We start from the raw sequence: 15,400 nt of genomic DNA, 5'->3' as shown, positions 1-15,400 counted from the left end.
AAAAGTAACTTAAGTCCAATTCAAATCGTTTGCAAAGGTAACCAGTCCCAGCCCAAGTCATTAGTTGCCCAAGTCAAGTCATAGTGAGAGCAAGTCAACTTCAAGTCACGTCCTTGTCGTAAAAATAAAACGATAAACTATTGGAATTTTTAAACTCGTTCGATTATGAGAAATAACTGCAATAAAAAATGAAAAAAACGTAACTTATAGCAAGCAAATTGTTTTATGTGCAAAAATTTCAATACATAATAGCTCACTTTTACAAAAAAAAAGACTTTCATATCAACCCAAGTCTTGCCCGAATAACTTAAGTCAAGTCAAGTCATTTGTCCGAAAGACTTAAGTCAAGCCACGTCATTTGAAAACAGTGACTTAAGTGCACTTAAGTCAAGTAATTGACTTAAGTCATTACAACACTGTCTCAACCTTTTATGGCGTACGGCACCCCTCAAAATTAATAAAATATTTTCGGCACCCCGACTGGAATTTTCGTTTGGTATTTTACTAAAATGTCAATATAAATGGAACTGGAACAATACAATCAACTTAAAACATGTAGGAAAATGACATTTGATATAATGTTCTTTAATCGTACACAAATAGTTGTATTAAGAAGCTTACCGATTGAGCAAAAATCAGTTTCTTAAAAATCTCAAATACCTATCGACCGTCACCCTTGAGCATTAGAAATGACACCCCGGTTGAGAGGGTAGGGTCTTGGTCAGTGGTCCCTAAACTTTTTTATTCTTTTTATTTCGTGGCCCAATATTTTTTACAAAACAGATCGTGGCCAACCGTTTTCCACTTTTTCTAGCGATGGCTAGCGCACATTGATTAACAAAAGACTTCCAATGTGGTAAATATTTATGTTGCTTGATAACAAAAAAATAGAGCTTTAATAAGTTCCTGATCAGACTGTTCAAATTGAACAATTACAGTCCCACACTTTTTATGCAATGACCTATGTTTGATCAGACAGAGATAAATAACATACAAGGGCGTAAACTATTTTATTGCAATCACAAGATATTTTAGATTTGCGAACAATTTTTTTAGTTAAATGTATCATTTCAATACTTTTAAATAGCTCTATGGCTCGCTGAAAATAGTCTAGCGGCCCGCTCCTGCTGGAACCACTGGACTAGGTGAACCTTTTTATCAATCAATTTGTGTTTTTTAAATGAAAACTGTCTTGGCCAACAGTGTTTCGGCCCCAAACTGGGTGGCCTTTCAATTTGTTTGGGTCCCCTACTGCAGTAGTTGATTGAATTTATTGAGATTGCTTGTGATCAATACTTCTCCAATTTAAAAAAAAATTCCAAAATAAAGTGTTTTTTTTTTATTTTGCTCGTTAGAGATTGCAGCATCTTAAACAGAGATTGCAGCATCTTAAAAATTTTGTTCCCTTTCAGTCTGGTCCAATCTGCGGTGGACGGTTACAACGTTTGCATATTTGCCTATGGACAAACCGGATCAGGCAAGACTTACACAATGATCGGAGACAAGAACCAATCTCAACCTGGGATCGCCCCGAGAGCTTTCATCAGGATTTTTGAACTGGCGGATAAACTGAGACAGAAGTTCGCCTTCAAGGTATTTTGGCCCATTTTATTTACTCTTTAAACTATTTTTTTTGCTTTTCTGTTGTTTCCGGGGTTGCATGTGGAAGTTGAATTGTTGTGTGGTGTTTTCGTGATTGTTCTTGCGGCGGTATTTGGCTGTGTTGTAAACAAGTCATTTTGAAATAACTTAAGTCCCAGTCAAGTCATTTGAAAAATAACTTAAGTCCAAGTCAAGTCTTTTGCGAAAATAACAACTCAAGTCCCAGTCAAGTCATGAGAGCAAGTCAATTTCAAGTCATGTCATTGACATAGAAGTAAGTTGTTAAACTATTGCAATGGGTAAAATTGTCCAATTATAAGCGACAATTTAACTAAAAAACTAACACAAGCGCAATATACAGCACTTAAAGTGTTTAATGTGCAAAATTAAAATAAATTTTAATGAAAAACACTTAATTTAATCCCAAGTTATTTGACATAATGACTTAAGTCCAAGTCAAGTCATTTGTCCAAAAGACTTAAGTCAAGTCAGGACATTTGAAAACAGTGACTTAAGTCAAGTCAATGACTTAAGTCATTACAACACTGGTATTTGACAACAGTTAACAGCGACATGTCGCTGAACTTTAATAATGTAGAAGATTTATAACTTTTTGGGTAGAAAAAATACAAAAGGTTTTGTGTGTGGAATTAAAACGTTCTCTGTTAAAAGAAGATATTTTAAAACTTAAAACGTAACGAGTAAACAACTGTTGCCCAGAATATTTTTTTTATTTTTGTCACAACATAAAAACCGTTGTTTCTCGAGTAATAGTACTTGATCAATAGGACCGAAACCTAAAGGGTTGTAGGCCTAAGCTTACAATGCTACCTATATTAAATTATTTTAGAGATAACATAGTAAAGGGGTGACTTTAGAAGTTCTGATATTCTACATGGATTTTTTGAACAGCGCCCGTCCAAATCTTCTAGTCGAAACGATATTTGTATTTTTAAAGTTGGACATGATTGTTCTAGGTTTACTTAAACGTAGTAAGAAACATCAAATCCCCCAGTTTTTAAACCCTTGTCCAATTGAAGTATTCACTTATTTAGCAATGTCTGTATTTTGGACAAAAATAATCGCGATCCGATGAGATACCGAATGAAGTTTTTATCATATGGTAGAACAAGAAAAATAGATATAGAGAATGTTAGAGAGTTTAGTTTTGACCAGATTTTTTTCGTCAAATTTTGACAAATTTACCTTTGAAGACAGAGCTGCGTGTAGAATCGCAAAGGCTGTAATTCTTATATTAACTTGGTATAATTAACTGCTAACAATCTTCTGAAGTTAAAGAAGTATAGGTTATACTTCGAGACACCATTTCAATTATCAAACCGCTCTAAACACTGCCTTTAGGCTAAGATATCGTTATTTGAATTGTATATCAAATAACTTTATTAAACGTTGTTGCATAACATCGAACCTCAATGCATTCCCGCTCAGTAGCTCACAAATTATAGGGATAAGTATAAATGACCTTCAGAGTTAAATACAACTTTGGAGTCGTTTATTTATCTAACCTTCAATGCCGTGTGTTTATCCACAATTATGGATGGAATCTGTCGTAGACCAGGTGCTGTTGGGAAACCATACGGAAACCAATTGCTTCATCATGGATCTGTCAACTGTATCTCTGTTATAACATTGGTTACGTTTGTTGTTTATGAAGTTAAAAACAGATAAAACAACCCACAGACTTTTGATTTAAGTTGGACTTAGCAATAGCAAAAATTGTAATACTGTTATTGATAATGACATTTTTTCAGTTTAAAGATGTTCTACCCATTTTTGTATTGCAAGGAAGTATTATAATAAATTTTAAAGCCAAAAAGGTTGAGTAAATCGAAATCATCTTATAGGACATTTCGATACGCACTTCTGTCATCATTAGTTAATGCTTTAACGTTCATTATTAAGCTACATTACACATCCGTGTAAGTGCAATTTCAATAGTTCCATTTTTGATTAATTTTCTAAGCCGATGAAACGAGGGAAAATTCGCAAATTCAATTTATTTATTTACCAACGGCAATCTGTATAGAATATGTTAAAAGTTATATAACGCTTCGCGACGGCCATAGGCAATATTTGAGATTTTATGTAATGTTTAATAACGGAATTACGGAAATCGGTTTACAAACTTTCCGTTAACTTTGATTAATAAGTATAAGTGTAAGTTCAGGCCTGAAGTTGAACCTAAAAGTTGAATAGTAATTCAACGTAAGATACAAGAAGAAATCTTGAGGATCTGGTATATGACGAAGAAATTTATTTTCCAATGCTAATAGGAAATAGTTCAGTTTAAAACTTTAGCAAAAAAAAACTGAAGCAAGGAAAAAAAGAAGGTTTAGAAAAATCAAGATATTTACAAATCAGTGCCATAGATAGACAACGTAAAAACATTTTCGCATCATTTGGCATCTGGTTTTTCCGACATCTGTAGCGTGATTTCAAATATCAATATTCTTGAAAAAAAAGTCAGAATTTTGGAAGAAACCCCAGAATATGCACTAAAAAAAATGTGGGTTAAATTGTTGCATCAAAACATTAGAATCAGATCTCAGCGTGAATTCGAAAACATTGTCCTTCAAACACGTCCATGGCTCGTTCAGCTACGAAGTGCAACTCAAAGTGATCCCGACGTAAAGAGAAAAGCATCAAAGGGTGTCGCGTGAACACGATATCGTCGATCTGCAAGCGAGTAAACGACGCTATATACTTTAAACGGCCCTCGAGCAAAACTGGTCCGCCATGATTCGCTCACATAGTTTATGGCCCTTCGTTGTGAGAAAGCCGGCTCGTAAAAGTCAAACGCGCTTAGTAGCTGACTAAAATACCTCAAAAAAACGCAGTTTCTATAGTTGACAGCAATCCCTTACAAAAACAATAAAAAAGTATAGAAAAAAATTTTTCAACCCTTTCGGTTAGACATGGAAATCGACCGACATCACTTCTAATACCGATATCCGATTTTTTTACGTTTTCCTCAACCGATACCAGTACTCACATCTACCAAAGCAATTTTAAAAACAAAACTCGAAATAAACTGAGCAGAAACCCGGTGAATCATTACTTTTGAACCAGCGCTAACCAGTTAAAATTCTCTACCGTAATAATTGAGCAGTTTTAAAAATATTTTAGATTTTTTCCCATTTTTGTACAAAAGAAAATTTAAAGATTAATATCTTTAGTTTTGATGTTTTCACTGCTACCAAGAGTGAAAAAAACTAGCGAAGTTAAGAAACGATTTCAAGCGACCATGATAACCAGCCAAGACCAGCGCTGACGAGTTAAAACCCCCAATAACTGCAATAAATACTGCATTTCTGTGTCAAAAAAAACTATTTTAACGTAAAATATCGTCAATCGAGGCGATAACGCTCATGACCGGTTGAAATTCTTAACCGGAATAAAAAACACTCGTTAAAAACAATATTTTAAGTCAAATATATTGTCTTCACCGCTACTTAGAGTGCAAAAAAAAGATTGAATTGAGGAAAACGATTTTAAACGACTTGTTCACTTGAAACCTTCAATTGCATTAAAAAAAACTCCTTTGCTTTCAAACAAAATGTATTTGAGGGAAACAGTGTACTTGTCACTAACTAGCAACTTCCAAGCCGAGATTTGAAATTTAAAACTGGATTTTAGAAGGCTCAAATGACCTTGCTTTCCAGCAAGCTGTTCAGTTAAAATCCTTAACCACAATAATAAATACTGCATTTTTTCCAAAAAATAATAAAGGAAAATTATGGTCGATTATTAAGAAAATTGTTTCCTCTCTGCCAAGTAATTTCCAGGCCGAACAAAAAATAATTTTGGCGCTTAGAAGGAAGCCCTTAACTAGATTAATAAATACTGTATTTTTTAATAAAAATGTATTCAAGGGAAGCAGTGTCCTTGACGCTGCCAAGCAATTCCAAGCCGAGACTTGAAACTTAAAACAGGATTTTAGGGCGGCTCAAATGGCCTCACTAACCAGTTGAAACCGCAATAAGAGTAATAATGACCCGGTGGCTGGTTATCTCAAATCCATCCTCTAGTTTTTCCTTCCTCGGTAGTTAACATCAAAGCGCCTGAACGTCGATAGGTCAGCGTAAGTGGCGCATTTGGAGGTGGACATGTCAAATAAACGCTGCCAATATCCGCAAGCAGCGGAGATCACGACCGGCACGGCCGACGAAGCGCGCGAGCTGTAATTGTGACGTCACAAGCCCTTTTGTCGGTTCCAGGGCGTGTCGGTTAATTGCTCTATGTGCGAAAGTTGGGTCGGCGTTTTTACGCGCGTGTGATTGACGCAATCGCGGGCCGCTTATATGACTCATCGAACTGTTTCGCAAGATTGGCTTCTTTGAAATAAAATGGCTTTCTTTTGATTTTTTTTACTTTTATTGGCAACTGTTAAATATCGGCAGTCGACAATATTGGCATTTTTTATGTAGTTTACTTTTTTCATACATTTTTTTTTGTTATTTCTGCTGCATCAATGAAACATTGCCAGTCATTTGTATTCGCATGTTTACCTTGCAAATTATTTTTTCATTTACACCCGAATATACTTTTATTAACATCTATTAATGATTTCTAAAATTTCTTTTCGAACATTTTCTTTGAAATTATATTGATGTTTAACCAGTTTCCTTCAAGTCGAACAATTTTGTTACAATTTGAATAATAAGCTTTTAAACAGCGTCAAAAATGATAAATAACAATAAAATATCTGTACCTTTAAATGTTAAGACAACATTAAATGTCAGCGTGTTTAGAAACCCTTAAAAAATTAATATTTCGTGTTAAAATACGTAGAGAGACGCCTTGATTAACGGTAAAAACTTTATATACTTTACACAATATCAGCAATGTGTGCTTAAAGTCGTTAGGAACTCATACATGTACATTATTTTTAGTATAGGCATAACCTATTGTTTATTAACGTACTAAAAATTATGAGCAAAACGTCCGCTAACAAATCCGCAACAAGCTCGCAAAAATGCGTTTCTGCGTTGCACAAAATAAATCACCAAGCCGCTTGAAAGATTTATTCCGCGGCACACCATGTGGACATATGGTAAATCAAAAAAATAAGAGCAACAGTGTTTTGAAGCCTATTTTAAAGGTGAAAAGACGTTTTAAACATTTTTCAACGCATCCTGCCGTATCCATGATGGACATTCGATAGCTTAATAGTTTTCCAATCTGATGTGACGAATAAGGTTACTGAGTTCTGCGGTCACACCGGGTTACGAGCATTGCGAACTCAATCGTCAAATATCAGGATATATAGTCTTTAATATATAAAATGCTTAAGAATTATTCTCGGTTTTAATTCGAAATTTCTCACGATTACTTTCTCGTGTAAAATATAGGTTAAATGCAACTGGCGATCTGCTTGAAACTGGCTTTTCAAGTTTTATGCAACTGGGCGAGAGATTAGAATACGTGCATTTAAAACAAGATTAAGATTTAGTTGCACAGACATAAAGTAGATTATCTTGTAACGCGTACATTATTTTTTCTTATAACTTCTTCAAATTAAAAATAACATACAGTAAGGATATGTTAATTTTGCCAATAAAAATCATACTTTATCTTTGAAACAAATAACTATATATGTAACATATATGTCTATATTTGTATATCTTACGACTTGCAAGAACAACATACATATATATTATGAAGTTCATAATTTCGTCTTGTATTGAAAGGTTCAAAAATGCCTTACACACTGTGGAAACCTACATGCATTGTTACGTTGATAATATCTTTTGTTTAATTGGAACACTCGAACAATCCTACATTCCCACATTCTTCTCTGTTTTTTTTAAAGTCCAACCACATTGTGACGTCAATAAAACACATTGTTTTGTTGGAACATTCACACAGTGATACCAACTTCGAACCCGCAACACTTTCAAACGGCGGAAAAAGTATAATGCCCCTTTTTCTTGGCTCAGGTTTCAACTGAATTCACAGAAAATGGACAAGATACTGCCCAAAACTTGCACACTGCCTATTCGAGCCCCATTCCCCATGATTTAACCTACAACAAAATCACTTACAGAGTTCAAGACTTAGCAAAAATAACATCAAAAGCTGAGGTATTTTTAATCAAACCCCAAGATTTGACTAAAGCGACAAGATGTGTAAAACATAGGCACGCAATTTTTTAAACTTGTGAATGACAGCGACGCAGCAATGCAAGACTTTATAGTAAATGCACAATGTACTTCTAGCCGTTACTCCCCGGGAATTACGCTTTAAATTAAAAGATTTTGCGCCAAAATATCGACTGGAAAGTTTGTGAAAGAATCAACTGTTATTAAGGCCAATGAAGGCTATGCAGTAAACCGCAATGCAATTCAAGAAATGTACAACTGCTTAGTAAGGCTTCGAAATCCTGAGATTTCGCACCGAAAGATCCACAAGAAAGTTTGTAAACCATTACGTCTTAAGTTTGGCAAACAATCAAGGCCAATGGACCCAAGGCTGTGCAGTAAAGCCCAATACAATACAATAACTTTGCAGCTGTTTAGTTAAGCTTCGAAATCCTGAGATTTCGCAACAAAAACGAGACTTGGAGCCGATCGCTCGTCGGAACGTTTATGATGTCATTGTCGGACAACAATGGGCGTCGCGGTGAGGTCACGGACTCTCGCGCCTTCTAAAGCGACGACGCGATTTTTAACGAGGGGCCTTGGGCGCGTTGCGTACCGGCGCCAGCCGTACCGGGGGTGGGAGGAGGGGGTCTAAGAAGAAGGTGGTTAGAAGCGCTTGACCAGTGACGACCTCTAATCGTTGCCAAGAAGGCCCCCGGGCCCCGGTTGGAGCGTATATAAGCTCGCCGGCTTCTCCAGTTCATCATCATTTCTCAACAGCGAGTATTGACCATCAGCTCACTACAGCAAGAGATTCAGCAGCAACAAAAGTGCGAGAACTACATCAACTGAGGAAGAAAAGTCCATCGAGCTCGAGAACGATACAACTTGATTCTTTTAAGGTAAGAGCTGCTCTACTGCGCTGCTGTTGGCTCGCTGTCAAACCGGCAATTATTCAACACGTGGCTCGTTGTCACCGGTTTCGATTTTAATTGGAAACTGAAGTTAAAACATCCTAACGAACCAATAGGTGTGGCTACCGTATTTGGCATAAAAATTCGTGTTTATCGAGTGTTAAAAATACACAAGTTTTCGCTTTTGCACACTTTTTAGTTTTTTTTTAATCCTGAAAACTAGCTCCCGCCAACCTTTTAATAGTGCAGTGTTAACCTGATTATATTTGATGTTTGAACTTTTAAATCGCGCTTCAAAGTGTAAAATGTTACCAAACAATAAAGCAACCATTGTATCCGTTGGATGCCGCTTAACGGCTTAAAAGTAGCCTCAGACTGTACATTTCGTGGCTAACCCCGATCTAAACCAGTCTTCTTTCTTCTTTGCAGCCAACCTATCAACGTCCAAGCACGATGAAGGTTATTTTCTGCATTTTGGTCGCCGTGTGCGCTGTCAGTGCAATGAACGAGAAAGAACTCTCCGAAGAACAGGTCCGCATTCTAGCTGAGATGGCCCAGAGCCTGCAAAGCTTTGAACAGAGCGCCGAGAACATCACCGAAGCCGTCATCTACGACTTGAAAGTTGGACAAAGTAAGTTTACCTGCTTTTTTAGGCTTTTTCCCGAACTCCTGGCGAAACCGCGCGAGATTGGCAAAGTTTTCCGAACTTTTGCGAAGTTTTCCGAACTTCTGCGAAGTTTCGCGAAGTTTTCCAACTATCGCGAAACTTCCCTTAGATGCGCGAAAAAATGCGAAACGGTTTCGCGGTTTTACCCTAATGATATAAAAGTATTGGCCTGCTTTTATTTCGCTCCATTGAAACAAGTAACTCAAAAATTATTTAAGAACCCAATCTTAACATCTAGCATTCTTTCCAGTTAATATTTTCCAACAAAACAAACTTTAGCCCCAATGTTATTAAAAGCTCCTCACACCTCTAAAACGTACATCGAGATTCTAACCCTCTCCTTTCCACCACAGACTGCATGCTGTCTTCTGACTGCAGCGGCGGCCTTATCTGCGAAAACCTTGACGAACTGACAACTCGAGTCTTAACTGAGGCCGGACATCAAAACGAGCTTAACCGTGTTAAGACCAAGGCACGTATCAACGGATGGGAATGCGTAAGCCACCCACAGCAATACGTCCAGTCTATCGACATCGATTCGTCAGTCGAGCTTTACAACAAGGGAATCGAAGAGATTAACAGCATCTTGGACAACTCGCCTATCGTTGAGGCAATGGGACTTGACCTTCGCGCCAACATGATGGCTAACTTTACCGACATCACCGCGCCAGCACTCCGAACCACTGCCTGTAAGTTTGAACAATTTGATTCAGTTCTTTTTTTTGGCGGCTTCGAACCAAATAGTGATTAGAATTTTCGAGTTCGATTTTAAGCGGCGAATGGCTTAACCCCCACTAGCACCTCATAAAAAAATACTCGTTTTAAGAAGTGAATTAAGCAGTCACTTCTTATCCCATTTTTGTAGATCTTAATGAATTCCCTTTTCTTGAAGTGCTAAGTTTTTCGGTAACCTAAAGTAGCGCAAAAAGGTGTCTTCCAATTAACTTACCACCGTAACATCAATTTGTCACACATTGACACAAAATTTTACCTACTTATGAGCTTTGACATTCATTCAACCTGTAACTAAAACCGCCATCCATTTTGCTCCGAAATTTTAACCAGCTTTTCTCATTGTTTCCAGACGGACCCGGAAGCGATCTGACCAACTTGCTTCTCCTTCTTTCTCTTCGTAACGGAGGAACCTCGAGCAACTCCAACAACCTCATCCTTCTTCTGGCTCTCAGCAGCGCACAACAGCCAATCGGAGGTGTCCCAGGATCAGTAGGAGGCACACCAAACATCCTCGCCAACCCCTTCCTGCTTTACACACTCCTGGGAAGCAACACCGGAACCGGCTCCACTGGCAGCAGCTCTAACCTCCTCCTCTTCTACGCTCTTTCTCAGGGAGGTATGGGAGCTGGATACCCCGGAACCGGTGTCGGATACCCAGGATCCACCAGCCAGGATCCAACAGCACAAGGAGCCAACTTCTTCTCTTCCCCACTCATCCTTTACAGTTTGTTGGGCAACAGCGGCACTGGAACTGGCACTGGCAGCAACGATAACAGCTTGATTACCTTGCTTGCTCTTTCCGGTGGACTCGGAGGTGCTGGTGGTATCGGCGGCGGTGCTGGTGGTCTCGGAGGCGCTGGTGGTCTTGAATCCATCCTGCCACTTCTTCTTTTGTCTGGCAACAACGGCATTCTTGGAGGCACTGGCACCGGCACTGGCACTGGTACCGACAACAACCTTCTTCTCTTGCTTGCTCTTTCCGGAGGACTCGGAGGCGCTGGTGGTCTCGGAGGTGCAGGAGGCGCCGGTGGTCTTGAATCCATCTTGCCACTTCTCCTTCTCTCAAACAGCTCTGGTCTTGGAGGTCTTGGCGGAAGCGGCGGTGACAACAGCCTTCTCCTTCTCTTGGCTCTTTCCGGAGGACTCGGAGGTGCTGGTGGTATCGGCGGCGGTGCTGGTGGTCTCGGAGGTGCTGGCGGTTTGGGCTCAATCCTGCCACTTCTCCTTCTCTCAAACAGCTCTGGACTTGGAGGTCTTGGCGGAAGCGGCGGTGACAACAGCCTTCTCCTTCTCTTGGCTCTTTCCGGAGGACTCGGAGGTGCTGGTGGTATCGGCGGCGGTGCTGGTGGTCTCGGAGGTGCTGGCGGTTTGGGCTCAATCCTGCCACTTCTCCTTCTCTCAAACAGCTCAGGTCTTGGAGGTATTGGTGGAACCGGCGGTGACAACAATCTTCTTCTTCTCTTGGCTCTTTCCGGAGGACTCGGAGGTGCTGGCCCATACGGAGACCAAACTGGTCTTGGAGGCGCTGGTGGTCTAGGAGGCGCTGGCGGTTTGGGCTCAATCCTGCCACTTCTCCTTCTCTCAAACAGCTCAGGTCTTGGAGGTATTGGTGGAACCGGCGGTGACAACAATCTTCTTCTTCTCTTGGCTCTTTCCGGTGGACTCGGAGGTGCTGGTGGTATCGGCGGCGGTGCTGGTGGTGTCGGAGGCGCTGGCGGTCTTGAATCTATCCTGCCACTTCTTCTTTTGTCTGGCAACAACGGCATCCTTGGAGGCACTGGCACCGGCACAGGAACAACCACAACCAACGACAACAGCCTTCTTCTCTTGCTTGCTCTTTCCGGTGGACTCGGAGGTGCTGGTGGAATCGGCGGCGGTGCTGGTGGTCTCGGAGGCGGCGCTGGTGGTCTTGAATCCATCCTGCCACTTCTTCTTTTGTCTGGCAACAGCGGAACTGGAACTGGAACTGGAACTGGCACCGGCATCAATGATCTTCTTCCTCTTCTTCTTCTCTCAGGAGGACTCGGAGGCGCAGGAGGCGACCAATCTGGTAAGTTTGACCTCAAGTGCATTTTTTGTTTTCACAAAGTTTATTGCTCTACTGTGACCTAGACTTACTTATCTTTAAATAATTATATCTATAATGTAACTGCGCTCTTGACAATTGTGAACGATCTAGCTTTCCAGCACACATACAAGCCAACGACCACGACTTAAACTGACCTTGTGTTTTTCTTCCTTGTAGGAATCTCATCTATTCTGCCACTTCTTCTTATCAACAACAACAGCGGAACCGGAACTGGCACCGACAACACCCTGCTCCTTTACATCACCCTTTTCAGCCAACAGGGATTCGGCGCCGGAACCGGCACCACCGACCCCCTTGCCTACTACGGTTAATCTGCTACGCTTTTCTACCACTTAATCCCTAATTTTTTTGCCAAACCCGAAAAAAAAAACCTTGTTCCTTTTTTGGCCTCCCTTTAACCATAAACCTATTTTGTATTACGCTTTATAAATGAACCCCTAAGTTATTTTTCAACCCACTGCTAAACCCCTATTTTTAACCCGCTTTTTGCAAGCTTTCTTAACTGGCGGCTCCGAATAATTTATGCTTACCTGCGTGCGTGTGTGTGTGTATGTGCGCGTGAGTGTGCGGTGCGCGCGACTGCTGTATTTAAGCCGATACCCAGACCATTATGGTACAATGCAGACTTTCGTGTCTAGCGGAGGGATCCGGTTACGGTAGCGCTGTTTGTGACCTCAGACTGCACCCCTTGTTTCGTTTCCTTTTTCGTTTTATTTGTTACTTTCTTCTTTTTTTATTGTGATCTTTCGTGCGAAGTTGGTTATCCGACTCTTGATCGAAATAAAATATATCTATTTTTGCTCTATATGCTAGCTTTGGTTTAGCTTCGAAATGTAGGAAAAAGTCGGCAGCGTTCTAAGTAGCTTTAAAAAAATATAACAAACAAACACACACACCCTTAGATATAAATATGGTGTGTGTGTGTTTAAGAATTTAGAAAAATCGGTCTTTTTGACTCGATATATATCAGCAAACCAAAAATGTCCGTCTGCAACTTTTGAATTTAACACCAGCATTTACATTACAACAACCAAATATCAGATTTAAAATGTGTAAATTAAACTTTCTGAACCAAAGGTTGTATGAAATGGCCAAGTGTTATTTGCCTGTAATTAACAGGGTTCAACCACATCGTACTTGGTTGCGAGTATTCTAATGTAGCTAACTTTATTAAAAGTTGTGTGGAACCTACAATTAATCTTGGAATCCGAAAACGTCTAAAAAAACGTTTATTATGTATTTTGTAAACATTTCTTTTAGTTAATCAAAAAACAGTTCGTCTAGCAATGATATATTTTCTCCAACATTAGGGCAACCTATTTAAAAGCCACCTTCTTCAGGGTGAATGACGTGAACGCTCATAGTACAACTTATGGCTGTGTTTTTGTTGTTTGTTTCATATTTCACGTCCAACCTAGTCGGTTCCATTTTGCCTGTTGGCGTAACTGAAAATACGTCATAGCCAGGCGCGTACACTGTCTAGCCGCAAATTGTCGTCTTGAAATCCGACTTTTGCAGGACTGAGTTAGTGCTTCGATTGTATCTTTCAAGTCATGCACTTTTACACTTGTACACGTAAGACTATTAACCACTGTAGTTGTACACTTGTAGGTCTACTGTACATATAAGACTATTAAGCAATGTGGTTTACATCGGAAAATTTAACTAGTATATATTCAGACTTGTGTACGTAAGGCTAATAAACATTGTAGTTCTACTACTTAACTGTACATACAAGACTTTTAAACAATGTGCTGTACATTTTAATTTTAATATACTTCCAGACTTGTGTACCGAGAGCTAATAACCATTGTGGTTCTACACTTGTTTATATGTGGCTATTAAGCAATGTGCCATATTGAATGTTTAACTATACTGCACTTTCAGACTTGTGTCTACCAGGCCTTTAACTAAGTCTACTACATTTATCCTTATACCAATCAAGCTATTGACTATGGTACTTGTGCGCCTACTGTTCGTATAATTGTAGATATAGGACTATTAGACAGTTTGTTAACATCAAAATTTCAAACTAGTTCCAGATTTGTGACTGGTGTTTATTACCCTTATTTATTTAGGCATGTTTTATTATAGAGCGTTTCTGCAGTTGAATATATAAGGCTTTTAACTTGTGCAATTTTAGTTTTGTTTAATGTAAGACAATTGTGTTCTAGTTAAATTCAGTCTTTCTAAAACCTTACCATATTGAGTTTTAGGGCTTTTTGGACCTTTATGTAATTCTGCGAATATACTTGATACGTTTTTAGTAGCCTACAGCAGAACAGTCCAGCCAAACTAGTAATACAGGTCAAGGACTTTTTATATATGGTAAAAATATATGTATATTTGGCCGGCAAATGTATCGTCAGTAACCTATATCAGAATAAACGACGATACCGTTTGGTCCCAGAATTACAAAACAAACGCGAAACAGTCAACTGCGCACGTTATTCTGCTCAAATCACTTGATGCGGTGTATAATCTTGTCGGCGCTTTGAAACGGAATATTTAAGCACATAGAAAGCCCTTGCGCGCCCCTAGTGGCACGCAAAACACTGTTTTAAAACTGCCTTTTCTAAGTAAACAATGCATACACTGTTTATACACGCAACGCTATGCCTTGAATGTTGTTTAAGGAGTTTTACCACTCGGTCGATAACAGAAGATTATGTCGTTTTGGGAACATTTGGTCGGAGAACAGCTCTGTGTATTAGGAGCTTCTGTAAAGATACAATATGATGCTGAAAAGATACCAACAGTAGGATAACTGTATGATAAATAAACCCTTTGTACAATATCTATTTAAAACATTTTTTTCTCAGATTTTTTTGTAGAGTAAAAACTTTAAGTAGTGAAGTCAGTATTATAACTGGTGAATGCAAAGGCACCCCGCTGTTAACTTGAAAATCATTAAATTGTCTATTTGGTTAGGGTAAACTACAACCAAAATACAGCTAGCAATGCATGGGATATGAAGGCAACTCTGTTCAGTTTCTTTTACGATTTGGCTCTTCTGTTCATTAAACACTAAGAAATGTTAAGCATGCGCAATTATTTTATTGATAGCAGCAGTTCACAACAGTATGGTAAACAAGTCATTAAAAAAGTAAGACCTAGTTATACGAGTATTTTGCAAAGTCAAGTCAATATATTGAGCAAATTTAGGTCAAGTAAGTAAGATAAAAAATACAATGTTGAACTTTCAAAATAGGTAAACATGTCGAATATGAGCAAATAATGACCAACTAGAAATAACAAAAACGCAATATACAGCAATCGAGCTGTTTTACGT

General features: G+C 39.0%; 2 protein-coding genes across 2 annotated transcripts in view; both read left to right on the top strand.

Annotated features, from left to right (window-relative positions):
* Positions 1-15,400, top strand: part of LOC146158118 (uncharacterized) — a 71,101-nt gene that overhangs the window by 39,244 nt on the left and 16,457 nt on the right. The window contains exon 18 of the mRNA XM_083383794.1: positions 1,413-1,593. Within this exon, the coding sequence (XP_083239920.1) occupies positions 1,413-1,593 (181 nt within the window). The remainder of the gene's footprint in view (positions 1-1,412; positions 1,594-15,400) is intronic.
* On the top strand, positions 8,506-12,470 carry LOC146158120 (uncharacterized). Its single transcript, XM_083383516.1, has 5 exons — positions 8,506-8,605; positions 9,047-9,248; positions 9,638-9,973; positions 10,369-12,069; positions 12,265-12,470. Exons 2-5 carry the CDS (start codon positions 9,071-9,073, stop codon positions 12,417-12,419), a joined length of 2,370 nt encoding a protein of 789 aa, XP_083239642.1. The 5' UTR covers positions 8,506-8,605; positions 9,047-9,070; the 3' UTR covers positions 12,420-12,470.

Source organism: Ascidiella aspersa, chromosome 3 (assembly GCF_963924565.1).
Source record: "Ascidiella aspersa chromosome 3, kaAscAspe10.2, whole genome shotgun sequence".
Lineage (NCBI taxonomy): Eukaryota > Metazoa > Chordata > Ascidiacea > Phlebobranchia > Ascidiidae > Ascidiella > Ascidiella aspersa.
Note: the sequence above shows the minus strand (reverse complement) of the source record. Positions and strands in the feature narration are given on the sequence as shown.

Excerpts from the sequence above, each read along its gene's own strand:
- LOC146158120 (XM_083383516.1), top strand. The coding sequence starts at position 9,071 with ATGAAGGTTATTTTCTGCATTTTGGTCGCCGTGTGCGCTGTCAGTGCA. Across the intron at positions 9,249-9,637 it reads CGACTTGAAAGTTGGACAAA|ACTGCATGCTGTCTTCTGAC; the intron begins GTAAGTTTACCT and ends TTTCCACCACAG. Across the intron at positions 9,974-10,368 it reads AGCACTCCGAACCACTGCCT|ACGGACCCGGAAGCGATCTG; the intron begins GTAAGTTTGAAC and ends CATTGTTTCCAG.